Source organism: Labrus bergylta, chromosome 14 (assembly GCF_963930695.1).
Source record: "Labrus bergylta chromosome 14, fLabBer1.1, whole genome shotgun sequence".
Lineage (NCBI taxonomy): Eukaryota > Metazoa > Chordata > Actinopteri > Labriformes > Labridae > Labrus > Labrus bergylta.
The window spans coordinates 10,438,279-10,453,749 of record NC_089208.1 but is presented as its reverse complement, the minus strand read 5'-3'; the positions used below and the strand labels follow the sequence as shown (position 1 = coordinate 10,453,749).

The window sequence follows — 15,471 nt, the reverse complement described above, 5'->3', positions numbered from 1 at the left end:
CAAGGTTGGAAAGCGGACTGAATAATTATCATTACAAATTGTGTTGAACAAATAACTGGTTCCATCTTTGATAAACACATAGATGTTTTGTAGAGGAGTTGAGGAGATATGCGTTTTGAATGACAGCCTACAGTATGAGTGTTTGGCAACTGAGTTTGTATATGTTCCAAGGCTACATGTTCAAGATAAAAATGTATCATGAAAAACATACCTGACAGGCTAGAGGTATTTGAGCTGGGACTTCTCAGTGAAAGTATAGATTTTATTCATCAATAAATAACATGACAGACAACAACATGTGCTTGTATATTCAGTCAAAAAGAAAATGCATGGAGTGCTGCATGGATGTGGAAAATGTGTGTTCGGTGTGGGGATCCAACTTTGAAGTTATTGAAGTGGTCTGGGGGATAGTTCATAAAAAGCCTTTATTTGATCATGCCAGCATGTTTCCGCCATACAGGCCTTCATCAGGGCAGACCTCTTCAATCATTTGCTTGTATATGTGGTTGTCTTGTATCTGTTGTTTTCCAAGCATTTATTTAATGTCATTTAAATTGTCTGTTTGCATTCGTCTCAAATTGTTTTAAAGTTAAAATGTATAATATAGATATTTTTTTCAAGTATTACCTGATTTTTTTAAGCACAAATTGCAAAAACTTGTGCAAGACGTTCCAACACAAATGCAGTTTCAGAGGTCGCTTACAATCCGATTACTTGTGTCATGTTTTTATTTTTACTTTTGAACCATTTGGCCTTCTGTACTTAATTCATTATGTTTTTCTTTTGCACTATTGTCTTGGGAAAATTTAATCTCAGGGACAATAAATAATATCTATGTTAACATATTTAAATCTGGTATAGGGGCGATGCGATTGGCTAATCAGATAAGGGATGCCTTGATTGCACTGATCTATATTACACCAACACTCCAAAAATTACATTTAATTCTGATTTCAGCTCTGCTCCTTGAAACACCCAATTAGGGTTTGAGGAATGAGAGCGGTGCAGTAGAAGAGTTTGCTACTCTGTAATCACCACAGAGAGGTCTCCAACCTGTACTCATTGATCCTGTATTGATCCGTGTATGAGAAACTCTGCTTTAACCCAGTTCTCCACTCTTACTCTCCACAGTCACTCGATATTCTGACTGAAGTATGGTAAGGGACTAGAAAACTGACCAACATGAATAGAGGCGGAAAAGGGGACTAACACAACACTGGCAGTTTTAAGCTGAAAATCAAAGATTTGGGGAAAAAATAGAAATCACCCAGTGTTCCCATACAACATGTGATGTGTTTAGGCTGTCCCCACCTTATAATTGCAAATATAGAGAGAAATCTCAATCATTTATGAAGACCTCACTTTATACTCTTTACTCTCTGTGGTTGAGAGACATGTCAAATATGCTTAGTTTGCCTTTAAAGCTCAGATTTAGCTCCTCTCGCTGTGACAGAATAAGGCTACAAGGAAATGTTCCTCCTCCATCTCACTACATCAAAAGGTCTTTGAATTGCCTCCGTCGCCAAGAAAGATAAATGCTGTGTTGTCGTGTCTGCCAGTAAAAATGTAAAACCATGTGTCAATTCTGCCAGCCGGGGAGATGCTTTGTAACAAATTTGTTTACTCTTCCTCTTGAATAGCCCTGATCAAACTTTTATTAGTGTGCTGGATGGTGGGAGAACTAACTCTGCATCAGCAAAAAGTTACATTGGCGTACTACTCTCTCAGTTTTACGAGCAAAACAGAGCTCTCCCACGGCACAGTCGATTTTCATCTTTATTCAGACAGCTTGTTTTAATACTCAATGTATGTCTCCTGTTATGGGAAACTTTGCAGAATCTATGAAGACAGAGTGAACATGTTCCTGCGGGTAGATTTAAGCATTTTCTCAGGGAGAAACTGGCCCTTTAATCAACACACACAAAATGAATCAAAATGTAGAGTATGCAAACTTTATATCTTTATGAGATGTTAATAACTGATCATCTCTGTGATCACATAGAGAGTAAACTGATATAAGCATTAGAATAACAGCCATGCTCTTCTTTGTTTTCTTAGAATTAGTCCCTAAATATATCAGCAGAACTATTTGCACATCCTGAGACAAGAAAAGAAAGTATCTCGGAGCATGTTTTTGGCAACTGAGAAATACAGAAAAAAGAGAAAGGTCTGCACACTGCTCAGCTCCCAATTAGCCACTTTATTAAGGACTTCTTCAGGCCAGGTGAAAAACAACACTGATCTAAATGTAGACATTCAGCAATTCTATTACAAGCTGCATAAACTTCACAAATGACCAACTGAAAAAAAAAAGGTATAAAAAAATGTTTTGAAAAGGTGAAGTGCTGACCAGAAGCAAACGAAAGCTGCTTTTATTTAAAGCTTGTTTTACTATAAACTACTAAAGGTTTGTGAGGTTTTTTTTATATTACAGTACGGGAATCTTATTGTGTTTCCATATTTGTAGTGTAGGAGTTGTAAGATGCTTAAAGCTGTGTATTTTAAATTGCTGTAGCTATAAAGAGCTATACCTGGGGATAAATGTAAAAAACATTGGCATAAGCTATAACTCTCTGTGCAACTCAGTAGTTTCATGCTCTAAAACTGTGGGGAATTGCTGTGCATATAAAAAAAAAACAAGTTCTGACAATGCAAGGGTCTTTCTGGAAGTCTGATTTTGAAATTGTAGTCACAAATAGTCATAGAATCAAAGAATCCTGACTTGAAAGCCATTTCAAAGTATATGTCATTAAACAGCTCAACGAATGAGATGCTACTTTACACATTAAACATGGAACAAACATTATTTATTTTCCCTGACGTTAACAGACCCTTTTAGAATGAATCCCAAATCTGTTTCAACTTGCTCCATCCCCATGGAACTCAATATGGAAAAAATAATCCAAACCATGAGGATATCTCACTCATTTTTCTGCCTAGTGTCAACATCATCCTCACATCTATAAGCATGGGCAGTGTGCTGGCAGTTTTTCTGCCTCATTAAGACAAACTGTCACCCAGAATGCACGCTAATTAAGGTGTCAAAGCAGAAGGTATTGTTTCCATATAGACGGTTGTGAGAAGACACCAGCATTTATTTTGGCTCCTTACTTATACCATGAGAAAACACAGATTGCTTTATCTTCTTAATAGCTAGAGCTTCAGGTGAACATTTAGCGTTTTAGAGTTGTTTTTTGTGTTTTTTTCTATTCCTGCAAATTAATATCTACACAACTGTTTGAAGTAAAGATGCATGAAATGTTGGAAAGAATGTGAAACAATAACAGATGGAAATAGAAAAAGACTGAAAAAGTATTGATGACTTCCCAAGTTCGCAGTCTGTTTTGGTATTTCTAGTCGGCTAATTGCACTCAGAGTTTAGAGGATGGTGTTGCCATTGATGACTTACATTTTTATTTTACGCCCAAGAGAACCCAAACATGTACACTTTATTTCTACATATTTTTAAGCATCTAAGAATCTTGCCACCACAAACTTTAAAACGAGAAAGTCAGTACTGAAAATTCAGAAGTCCTTCATCATAACGGTTCATAAATGAGGTAAAAGTCTTTGTTGTCAGCTGAGTTATGTCTAACTATCAGCCAGCTGGAGAACACTTGATCATCGCAGGAAAACTGTCCCGTCAAAGCCACTGAGGACACACAAAGATGTTCATCTTTGCTAATGTTTACACTGAGTGCAGAGGTGGGAACCATTTATTCATTACATTTCCCCAAACAACTGATGTGAAGAGAATGAAGGTGCTAATGGGGCTATGTATGGCACTTTTGTACTCACAGTGCTATCATCTGGCTACAAAATACACTTGAGCTTCATGAATGGATTTTCTGGTCTGTCCTTCTTGAGCTGATTAAAGATGCACCAATGTTTTAATGTCTGACGTGGAAATGACTTTCATTTAGGGTTATGTTGTTCCTTAAAACCTATTCATCATGTTCTTTATAGTGGATGAAGAGTTGTCTGCAGCTTAAACTATTAGCCTGAAACAGTCATCACTTAAGGGTAGATGGCTCCTTCTTTTATTGTGTGTACTTAACAAAATGAATAAGGCACATAAAACAGGTGCCAGGTGCAGCTTGAATCCTCTCAGCCTCTATTTTAATAATCAGGTTTGTTTTGTGCACCTTCCAACTGTGGGATGGCTTTATTATTTTCTAAAGGTTTTTGGTTAAACCAATATCAAATGGATGCATCTGTCTGTGTTTCCAAACCCCAGACTGTATTAAAGGGCTGTTTTATTAAAACTCGAGCTCAGTCTGTCTTTTAAACGGATCGGCAGTGTCATTGCCAAAATTAAAGTGTCACTGTAGACAATTTGTTCTGTTTAAGATTTAACTCTATAAAGAATCACGTAAAGGTTTCATGTCTAAACTCAGGAAGGAAAGTCTCTGTGACTTGCAATAATGTACCAAATTAATTTTTATGGAGTCAGCCTGTAGTGATTAATAGGAGTTTAGACAAAAAGGACAGATTATTTGTCATAAAATATGTATAGGGTTATTTTTCTTGAAGAATTAGAAACCTTCCTAACAGTGCATACACTCTCGTTTATTGTATTTTAAACTTTTAAACTGAACTTTCAAGCTGAACTTTCGTTTTGCATTTTAGACACTGGTTTGTTTATTCATTTCTGACTATTCTGGTTTGCTGACTATTTGCTGGTTGATTGCTTTTTCTGCAGATTTTTTTTTAACAATGCATGTGCTCTGTGATTGATTGGTGCGTCGTACGTGATGTTGGAAAAAAAAAGAAAGGGGCAATATAAGCCTACATAACAATGCCTTAAATGAATATGTTTTTACACCTTTCAATCCCACAAGTAACTCGACTATTTCTGCTCAGTGTTGCTCCGCTCGGAGTTTTCACTGCCTGCAGGGCGTGATTGTGGAATTTGTCTTTTGTAAAAAAAACGGCTTTCGGCAAGCTGCTTCTCACTGCTGTCAGTATTAATCGGCCACAGGGACTGAAAGAGAACGTCCTTGATGTTGGGTCAGTGAAATGTACAGCATGTCAAGTACTGAAGAAAAGCTCTGATTTAAACACAGAAGATGAAGTATAAAATAAACTGTTCCAAAGGACACTATTCTATGATTCCATGCATACTGTGGCTTGCTTGTCGTGACTTACATACTGTATGTCAACCCATTAGACCGTATTAATTTTATGAAGCTTTTATTATGGACAGTATAAGGGATTAAGCCACTATCCCGTCCCCCAAAACCCAAAGCCTCACACACAAACAAAAATCACACTCATGCACACATACATATGCATAATGATTTAAATAGCAACACAAAATGTGTGGAAGAATTATACAAGGGGACAGCCTCTCACCTCATTAGGCATAATTTCCGTAGATTAAAGGCTGGCAGTCTTGATGATTCTATAATGAAACTGTCAAAAAGATGAACTGCTCTACAGTGCTGTAAGTAGCTTACTGGTCTGTAATATTCTGTTTAACAGAACCTTATTTTCTTTTCCTCTTAGGTCCAAAGGAAAGTAATGGCATCAGTAGGAGGACACTTGACCCTGACAGGGACTCGCCAACAATGGACACAGAGAGCGAGATCCACATTGTCAGCACTGCCTCGCCGATGAACGTCCCCAACCACCAGCCTGTCCTTAAGGGCCTGCTGCTGCATGAGCACCTACTCACAAGGGACTTTCAGAGCGACCAGCAATATTTTAGAAAAGATGGCTCTGTGGCAGCATATTCAACCATGCCCGGCTCTGTGTCTGCTGGAGACCCTGTGACTCAACTGGTGCCCCATGAGGAAGCCCCGGCCTTCTCAGACATTGCCACTACTGCCACTGTGGCTGCCACCTCCCCATTGACCACATATTCTCCCACGACGCCAGGGCCACCAATGTTTCTTTCTCAAAAGGAGTCGTCAAGGGAAAAGACAAAGGAGCAAGAACAGATTCAGCCAACGATGGACTCTCTTACCACCCAAGTGACTCTACTTAATAGAGGTTCAGGCGATGGAAAAAATCCAGTAAAAACCAGCTCTGATCATCCACACCTGGAACGGATTTCAGTATCGGAAGACAAAGTTTCCACCAGGGTGTCAACAACCGTTATTACAACTACCACCATCACCACCATGCAAACAACAGGTAGGATGTATGCTTTCTTCACATTTAAAGATGTAGTAAATAAAAATGTATCTAAAAATGTTTTCCCCAGATAAATTAAAAGTTCAGAATACTACATCTACCCCAAAGGACATCAAGATAAAGCATCGAGTCATCAACACAACTGCTGTTCATTTCGCATGCTGCACACCACCATTCATCTCTCCACCAGGGATAACAGAGTTGCTCATGTGTCAAAAACAATCAGATTTTCCCTGATGTGTCCTGCCTGTCCTTTCTGCTGGCCACAGTGGACTAAAGGCCCCAGATGAGCTGCGTATCTGAGAGGAAATCTGCAGAGATAGTTAGAGGGTTAGGGGGGGCCATGGAGACACAGGTGGGCTGTCAGAGAGATCAGTGGCCCGGGAAAAAGGGAATCACTTGTCTTTTTGCTGTCTCCCACAGAGCCGTGCAGTCTGAATTTTACTGACCCTGAGGGTAACATCGAAATCCTGCAGCAGCTTGACTCTGGAGTGGAGTGTAACTACTTGGTTACTGTCTACCTGGGATATGGCATTGAAGTTCAGGTCAGTGCTAAAGGTTCACTATGATATTGTCCCGTCACACTTTGTAAACACTGCATTCCAGTTTTAACAAAAAAACTGTACAAAAACCAGATCTTCAGACCAACATAAATTAATTGGTGCACTTAAGGACAGCTGAAAATGACTTTGCATTCAACCCCAAAATATATTACCTTAAATTATCATAATTTATATAATATTATAATTGATAAGTCCAGTATGTTCTTGACTACTACAGCAAGTGTAGAATAGAACAGGTTTATCAGTGAAGCATGCATCTGGTAATCATGAAAGGTAAGTAATGGCTGGTAAAACCAGAACAATCAGCTCAAAGATACCATAAAGCAATATGGTATCGAGTTCCAATTCAGTGACCAAATTCACAATAAGTCTTAAAGTAGAATAGCTTAAAAAGCATTAAATCAGTGAATAGAATTGACAACTTTTTTTTTTTTTTAAGCTTTAACTGCTTTAAGCAGACAAATTCACAAAAGGAAGTTAGTCTGGAATCTCAGAGGAAAGTACTAGCATTAACCAAAGTGCATCTAGATGCAGTAGCATACAGACAACCACTTAGATTGATGAAACGTGATGTAGAATTGAGCTTTGCTAAACTCTAATAGCAAAGTAATTTTCCTTATCAATTATAGCTATTATGTTGTTTCTTGTTCCTTCAGAGAAAAACGGTGTTAAAAGCATTATTTGTTATTCTGTGTCAAATTTGTCAAAAAATGTGGTTGATGTTGTCGCATAACGTACAGTACATGGTAGCCCACACCACGCTGCTTCTAGGTTAAACCAAACTTCGATATTTGTTTGAGATGGACGAAGAAGCAGTAAACTGCTGCTAAAGGAACCCCGCTACCAGCTAAAATTTTTGCATGTATTGCTGAGCTGGAAACACCAGCGCAAAAGTAAAAATGTATACAAACAGGGAAGCCACCTTATGAAGGTAATCGTTGATTCACAGCAGGTATTTGAATAGATGTAGTTGGGGTGGACAGATTTTTCCTCCTTGAACAAATAAAACATGAGCTTGCAGATTTGTCTGGTTCTCAAACTAAGCTGTTACGGTATTTGCTGGTGTTGTGTGGGGCGGTGAAGATAGACAGGCCACGAATTGTTGAGGGGGTGGATGGGTGGGGGCTCAAGCGAGAGGTCTGTCTCAGGTTGAATGTTTGCTTGGTAAGTCTTTTCACAAAAGGTTATAAAAATTAACTGTCAGGGTTTGTGTGTCCCTGGCATTTGCAATTCCTCAAACGCCTCATTTACCAACTGAGTCTTAAAAATGTGTGAGCTTTGTCTTGCTGCCTCTGGAGGGCTAAGATAAGTCTTGACAGAGTATATGTTTGAGAGTGTGTTCTTTTTTTCCTCCAAGAGCTTCCTCTGGGCAACTTAAGTAAATCTTAAACTACTTATAAGCAACATGCACTCTTACCTGCACACACCAACACATATGCATTTCACCACAATCAGCGTTTAGCTTCCAGAACTTTCTTTGGAAAGAAGTGAAAACTGCAAGGCTATAAAGAGAAAACAGAGACATATAAACATCACATATATGGTAAATGGCTTTTCGAGTCTTCTGACTACCCAACACACTTTTTACCCCAAAGTTCACATTTACCCATTCACTCCACATTCACATATTGATGGCAGAGGCTGCTATGGACAGTGTCCATCACGTCGACATATGGCTGCAGGAGCTGGGGATCAAATCCTCCGACCCTCGGGTTGAGAGATGGCCGACTCTACCTCTGAGCAACAGCTGTAATCAACATATACCATGCCTGACCAAGAATCAGGAGGCAGCCATGTGTTTCAGCAACACCATATGAACAGATTAGACCACAGTTCCCCTCCGTTTGTATCATAAATGATAATAAAACACATGACAAACTGTACAGACACCTGCATGGCTGAAGAGCATAGGAAGCGCATGGTCTGTTACTTGCAAAGACATAAACTGAACTGTAGTTAAGAAAGAACAAGGTGCCATGGTTTTCAGAGGAATTAATGCAATAAGACAGTAGACTTGTAGAGAAGTAGTGGGTAAATTATTATTTTTTTTAAAATTGGGACATTTTTAGTTCACTTTGACACTGTTTTCCTTTACCTGTTTATAATCCTTGGAGCAAGCAGTAAGTGAAGGACACACATTTCGCTCCTGTCATTTTGGAAAAACCTGCTTCAAAAGGACCTATCCAACACATGTAAACATGAATTCAAATCTGAAAGTTGTATCAAAGCAGCTTAAATAACAAGAGACTCAGAGCCAATGGTGGTCAGTGATGCTGCACTTCTCTTTGCTGCAAGCATCATGAACTGTATAACCTCATTTTTACATTATCACACTCTTAAATGTTTTGGTCTTTCTCCTTTGATTACTTTTTTCGGCAACAAGGCAACAAGGGTCCAGTGCAAGATTTTTGTGATATACAGTGCAGTACTTGCCAGCCCACTCCATGCATGGACTTTAGTAGTAACATAGAACTGCTGGTAGTAAACTTATCCAAAAGGTCTATTGTGACAGAACGGAACATTTTCTAATTTTTAGAATTGGGAATACCCAAGTCGATATAAACTCAATGATCTCTGGATGGAGAAGAGACATTCCACTGCCATTTCCCTGATGGGATTGTGACATTTTGTGTATTCCTGGCCATAGACTTTTGTCTGGTGTTTTATGTGTATGTTAGAAACACAAAAATATATATCTCAGTATTTTCTTTGACCTGCTTGGTTTTGAGACCATTTCCTGTGCCGAGTATTAACATGGGGAAAATGCTTTTAATCCACACTTTAGAGCAAAGGGAGCCGTAGGAGGGACATTATGGTTGAAGTGCATGTTCTTGGCAGGCAGCCTCCGTTATGGACGGGTGTAATCATTATAGCAGACAGACCAGCAGTTTGCAAGGGCAAAGGAAGGAAATTACAAAGAAGAAAAACACTGAAGGACAGATTTGGTGACAGCATAATAAATATTTATGTTGTTGTAATGTTCCTATGGTTCAGTATAATATCAACTTTAAAGGCGCAGTGTATGTCATTTCCAGCACTCAGAGACCCCTTTTGGTTTTTCCACCAGCATTCAAAAATATCTCAGAGATTGGTGAGGAATAAATAAGCAGGATCAGACCTTTTCTGTATTTAGTCAATACTCCTTTCAGCCTGTCTGGCAGCTTGCAGGGAGGGGAGGATAAAAAATGTATCAGGAGGATTTACTGCCCTCAGCCTGACTGTTCAACCCCTCTGCCACAGCTAACAGCATATAATGCATTGCCCCATCTGGTGATTCTGGACACATTACAATTTATCCGCACAATAATTGCACTAATATGTGGAGGCTGATGGAACATAACTTTCAGTCTAGAAGGTAAAGTATTGGTGTAATATTTGTGGAAATGCTATTTTAAAAATGTTCTGCCCTTGCCATGTACACTGTATGAATACTAAAATGTGTAATATATGTGCAGGAGGTTTAAACTGATAGATTAGAAATAATCAATTGTAAATCACTGTGTAAAATAAATATTTTTTTGTCTGATATTCCAGCCTATTACATTAATTTGAATAATGACTAATGCCAAAGCCAAAGAGTTTTGCTGTTTTATGGAAGCCTCTTTTTTAGGGTTCATTGAACTCGTTTTTCATGTCCTTGAAATTCTATGTAAAACAAAAATCTTAAAATCCACTTTGGCAGGTTTGGTATGCAGTGTGTCATTATTAGTAAAATAATAAAGATGATCAGTTTTACAGATTCAAATCCAGGTGTTAAACTTGTAGCCTACATTAAATCGATGAAATTTGTGGAAATCAATATCAGTTGTTTCTGTCCATGGTTCTGGGTTGTCTATGTGCCTGTCCATTTTTTGTTGTTAATGCAAAATCTTAGGCAAACAAAAAGAATATATCTTAAAATTTGTAGCAGATGTTTACTTGGACCCAAGGATGAACAAAATAGAATTTGAAGGTTAAAGCTCAAGCTCACTTTGATCTTTCACACTGAGCTATTTGGTCTTATTTTAAGGATTGACTGAGTTTCAAAGAACTTTATAGAAATGTCTAATGTGGCAACAATTTGAAGTCATATCCCAGATTAACTTGAAAACACTTTCCTTACTGTGGCTTTTCTTGACACTGATCTTTCAGCCATTTATTCTGATCTTATTCTAATGCACTCTATGTCTCAGTAACACCTACACAGGTAGATTTCAGTTTGGCAGAATTAGCCAATAGGATTCAAGTATTGTCCTTTAAATGTTCTAGTGAAGAGTGAAAGGCCACGATCACTGCAACCTCATGTCTTTCCCATTCTCTTAAAAGCAATATCTCAGTTATGCCTCGAGGTAGTTTTCCTTTAACCTCTGGTTTATTCTTTTTATCTGTCCAAAAGTATTGTGCCATCTCCATTTGAATAGTTTACAATTTCCCTTTGCTCTACCCCTTCTGCACTTCTTCGTTTTCCTTTGCAAGAAGGGTTTCCAATCATCTGAGACAGAGAGAGAGAATGAGAGAGACCATTTCTGGTATAAGGTCTCTCCTATAAAAAGATTGTTTTGCAACCTCTTCTGTTTAATGTTGACATACTCGTACCACTGACTTGAGAAACATATTCTATCAAGTATTTTCTGAATAAATTCAGACCAAAATTAAATCATCATTCATGAGGGAACTCTGCTGGATGTTAACTGCAATATAACTGGCTGATTTGTCAATAGAAGGGTAACAAATTATTTGTAGTTTGAATTGGTAACATCTTAAGCACATCTTGTTTCTTCCCGTTGTATAAGTCTCATCTGCAGTCACTTTGGCATCAAGGTTTAAGGGGACAGATGGAGGTTTTCCAGAACTGGGCTGTGGCATTATAGTGCTTAAAATCCATTTCGGAGCTGCTTTTATTTGATCAAATAAATCCGGTGGGTTAGCTAACTATCAGCTCTTTCCAGACCATCTGTCCTGCCCTGATTTCTTCGTCTCTTCTGCTGGCTCATCTATCTGCCTGCTTCTCTGGTAGTTACCATCTGAGGCTCAGCACAGGTCGTCCCAGCTCTGTTTCACGATGGCCACATCCCTGCACTCTTGCTAAAAGAGAGAGTATTGTGTGGGAAAGGACTGAGAAAGGTTGATACATTTCAGAAGGGTTACAGTGGCCCCAGACTTGGCCAATTTCTCCCAATGCCACACAGGCTGATTTGAGGAGTGTTTCCATTTTCTGACAGGTTTAAAGCAGAATCATTCAAGGAGATGGGGAGGCAGGAACCTCAGGTCAATACTATATGTGTAATTTTTTCTCTTCACCCAATTCTTTTATCCTTTTTTTCTCTCCTTTCCATCTTGCTCTCATATATCAATTTTTCTATTTCTCAGACTCCTCTCCTCTGTCTCAATCACTTTCCCCTTTTTCAGTGAACCGACAATGGAGCAATGAATAAATACAACTTAAGTCCAACCTGCTTCTAACATGTTTTTTAATAAATATCATTTTATTATTTTTCTCCTTTTGTTTTTTCCCCCCACTTAATTATCTTAGGTTAAAACAAACGACAGTCAAATTTTTTAAAAGGATTTTGCATTAAAAAGGAACAAAGATTTTAATTAGAAGTAGTCCTTCAAAGTTAAAGCAAAACCATTATGGGAACTTTTAAATGAATTGTCCATGAAGTGGAGAAGAACACAAAAACTCCACTGTTTTTTTTTTTTTGTTAATTAAAGCTCATAAATATCGAACAAAGGCCTCGATTCTCAAAAGACAAAATTAGAGCTTCCAACAACTTCATCCTAGATGAGCAAATATTGAATCAAACAATGTCAGATGAAGCTGAATTAAACTTATGAACCAAACATCTAATGAGCTCAAGGCAAAATGTGTTAATGAGTTCCACCTTAGGTGAGGATAAAGTACTAAAATGCCCTTTTAAGGATTAAGATGTTTCAAAGCATTTGTTTATAGCTAACCCTGACTCAGGGGGTTAACAATTGGTATTTGAGGCTGCCCCTGCGACCACGCTCCTCTGACTCCAATCAATAGTCATGTTAATAAGCAGCACCAAAACTTGACACACAGCCTCCTCTCAGTGGTGGCTCAATTGCTGTATTGATCCTTTGCACTATTTCAATTCCAGTGTTTCTTAAGAAAGAAGCACAACACACATGGCATTGGCCCTGGTCAACTGCTTTTTTGTGATGAGGGAGGGAATTTAATTTGTTTCATTGCTGTTCGATAACCTTGAGTGCTCTCATCGCACAAAAGGCCACAAGAAAGTAATGTGAGATTTCCAATTTTTCTTGACAAGTTTGTAGCAAAACAATTTCTCTTTAAACCCAAGACAGCTGTAATACCCTCCTCCTTACTTCTGACATGCTAAAAGTCTTGTTGCAACAAGGTAATAAACAAGTTTGGGCCATTTCCTGGCATCAGAAATGACAGACTGTATAGCAGAGATGTCCCTGAAAAAACGGAGCCCGTCAGAGTAATGGAGGCCAAGACAGGCTTTCTGCTTTTAATCAACTTTAGATGAGGTAGAGGGAAACCTTCATCATGTTGTGCCGTGAGGGAATGAGGCAGGACATAAAGAAGGCCAGTGTGATCTTGATGAGCTTTTTAGGGCATCAGGGCTTTGCTGAGATGAGTTTTCATGTGGCCCAGCCTTCCCCAGAGAAATGCTTTCAGGTGACACTAATTGCTCTTCCACCCAGCTAGCTGTCATAAAGGGATAAGACTCTGTCTGACACAATGCTATGTTCTCTCCAACTCTTTCAGTGTCAATGGTGAGGATAGTAGAGAAAGGGAGACGCGTTCTTGAAAATGTGAAGCCTAATCAACAATGCACAGATTTAAATTTATGCAAAATGCACACTGCAGCTAAGAAACATAGATGCCAACCCCCTAAAAAGCACCACCAGGAAGTGAGAGTGATTTATTGTAAAGAAGGGATCCCAAGATGCTTTTTCTTCAAACTTTTATGGTTTAATAGTCTGTTAGACTCATACTTCTACAGTTGAAGATTAAATCCCTCTGTGTGTCTCCAACAGAATGACCATGACCATGAAACAATAGTCAAACAAAAAAGGCATTACTAGGCCTTCATTGAACAGTATATTTAACACCCCACCATTTAAATACCAGAGTTCCTTCCTGTGCCCCCTCTGTTTCTTTGCAAAGTATGTGATTCTTGATAAACCCCCTTTCACGTCAGCAGAATGAACACATGCTCAAGTGACAATGTATTGGAATATTGTCCTCTTGTACTATTTTTCTTTACAGAAGAGAAAATCTAATTTTACTCCACCCATGGCCGTTATATCATTTCCAATGGAATGGACGGAGGGTCACAGACATTTTTGATCAACAATATCTAGCAAGTTCATCTTTGAGTCCCAGTGGTTGTTTGTGCCAAATGTAAAAGCATTCCTTCCACTGGTTTCTGAGCTATTTTGGAGGTAATGGGAAGGGAATCATGTTTTTTCACTTATTCTGTTATACATTTCTTGCCACAGTTTTTTGATTCTATAGTTATGGCCAAATATGTGTTGAAAGAGTTCACAGGGACCTTTTCATTTTAATGCCTACATTTCCATCAGTTTGTCCTATAGGGCAGCGGTTCCCAAACTTTTCAGCCCGCAACCCCCCAACATAATGGTGCTAGCAATGTTTTCTCCTAGGATTCCTGAATTTTGTTGTTGTTTTTTTTCATCAAAATTGGACCAATGGAAGTTCACATAAACTGACAAAACACCCAAAAAACGTAATGCCTTCAGCCATTATTGGCACTCTTGGCATAGAGTCATACAAAAATATTATTTTAGAGAAGACACTTGCAAAGGAGGTATTGGTATTTAAAGGAGAATAAAATAGACCATCTTTAATCTGACATAAGTGACAATGTTCAAGTTAGAACTGTAGTCAGCCCCTGGCAGAGGCAAATCCTCATTAACATTCAGTATTTCCTGATTGGTTAGGATCCATTGTTTTAGACAGCAGGGCAAAGAGGAAATGGCCTTGGCTGTTTTATATAGAGGTGAATGTTTAATTAAGATAACATTTTCCTTACAATAATGAACATTGGAAGAATTCATTTTTGAATATATTTATCAAGAGATACACAAAAACACCAACTGGATGTGGTGTACCAAGATTATTGGAATGTCAGCCTCGGATACGGGGCTGTGAGGTGGGTCCACTAACTCTACTGCATGTACAAGCCAGCAGGTTTTATCATAGTAATGATGACACTGCAGCTGGTGAGTCCAATGGCTGGTGATTTATTGCCCCCATCAGCAGGGTTATTTAATTTCCATGTATAGTGGGATCATTTTGATTACATACTGCTCATTTCTGCATCAGCTATGGCTCCTGTGAGTCAGTGTAAATGTTCATTGCAAGGCACCACCAGATGTTTCTAAAAGTAAATTATCAGTGAGAGCCAGCCTCTGTGGACAGCTAACTCATTCCGCGTGCTTATGGATAAATTAATAAAAGAGTGAATAGAGATCACATGCCTTGTGTTAAAAGTCTAATTTGTTTGACAGATAGTTTATTTCAGAGCTCTAAAGACATTATTTCCCATCAGAATTGCACATTTATAAAAGACAGTGTTGGAGATACAGTACAGTAGTAACTCCATGGCTGTGTCCGAAATCACTCCCTATCCACTTTATAGTGCACTATATAGTGGACACGCTATTTTGTAGTGCTGTCTGAATTCTGAGTGAGCATGGTCATACCCTATATAGTCCACTCAATGTATCCCACAATGCATTTTGAAAAGTAGTGTAAGAGCGATGGTCA

At 38.6% G+C, this 15,471-nt stretch overlaps 1 protein-coding gene across 2 annotated transcripts in view; it reads left to right on the top strand.

The window, feature by feature from the left end:
• The window catches only part of LOC109981479 (seizure protein 6 homolog), a 105,478-nt gene that overhangs the window by 47,420 nt on the left and 42,587 nt on the right, over positions 1 to 15,471 (top strand). For both annotated transcript variants that reach the window (XM_020630282.3, XM_029276679.2), the window contains exons 2-3: positions 5,509 to 6,138; positions 6,562 to 6,683. In XM_020630282.3, coding sequence (XP_020485938.1) covers positions 5,509 to 6,138; positions 6,562 to 6,683 — 752 coding nt within the window. The remainder of the gene's footprint in view (positions 1 to 5,508; positions 6,139 to 6,561; positions 6,684 to 15,471) is intronic.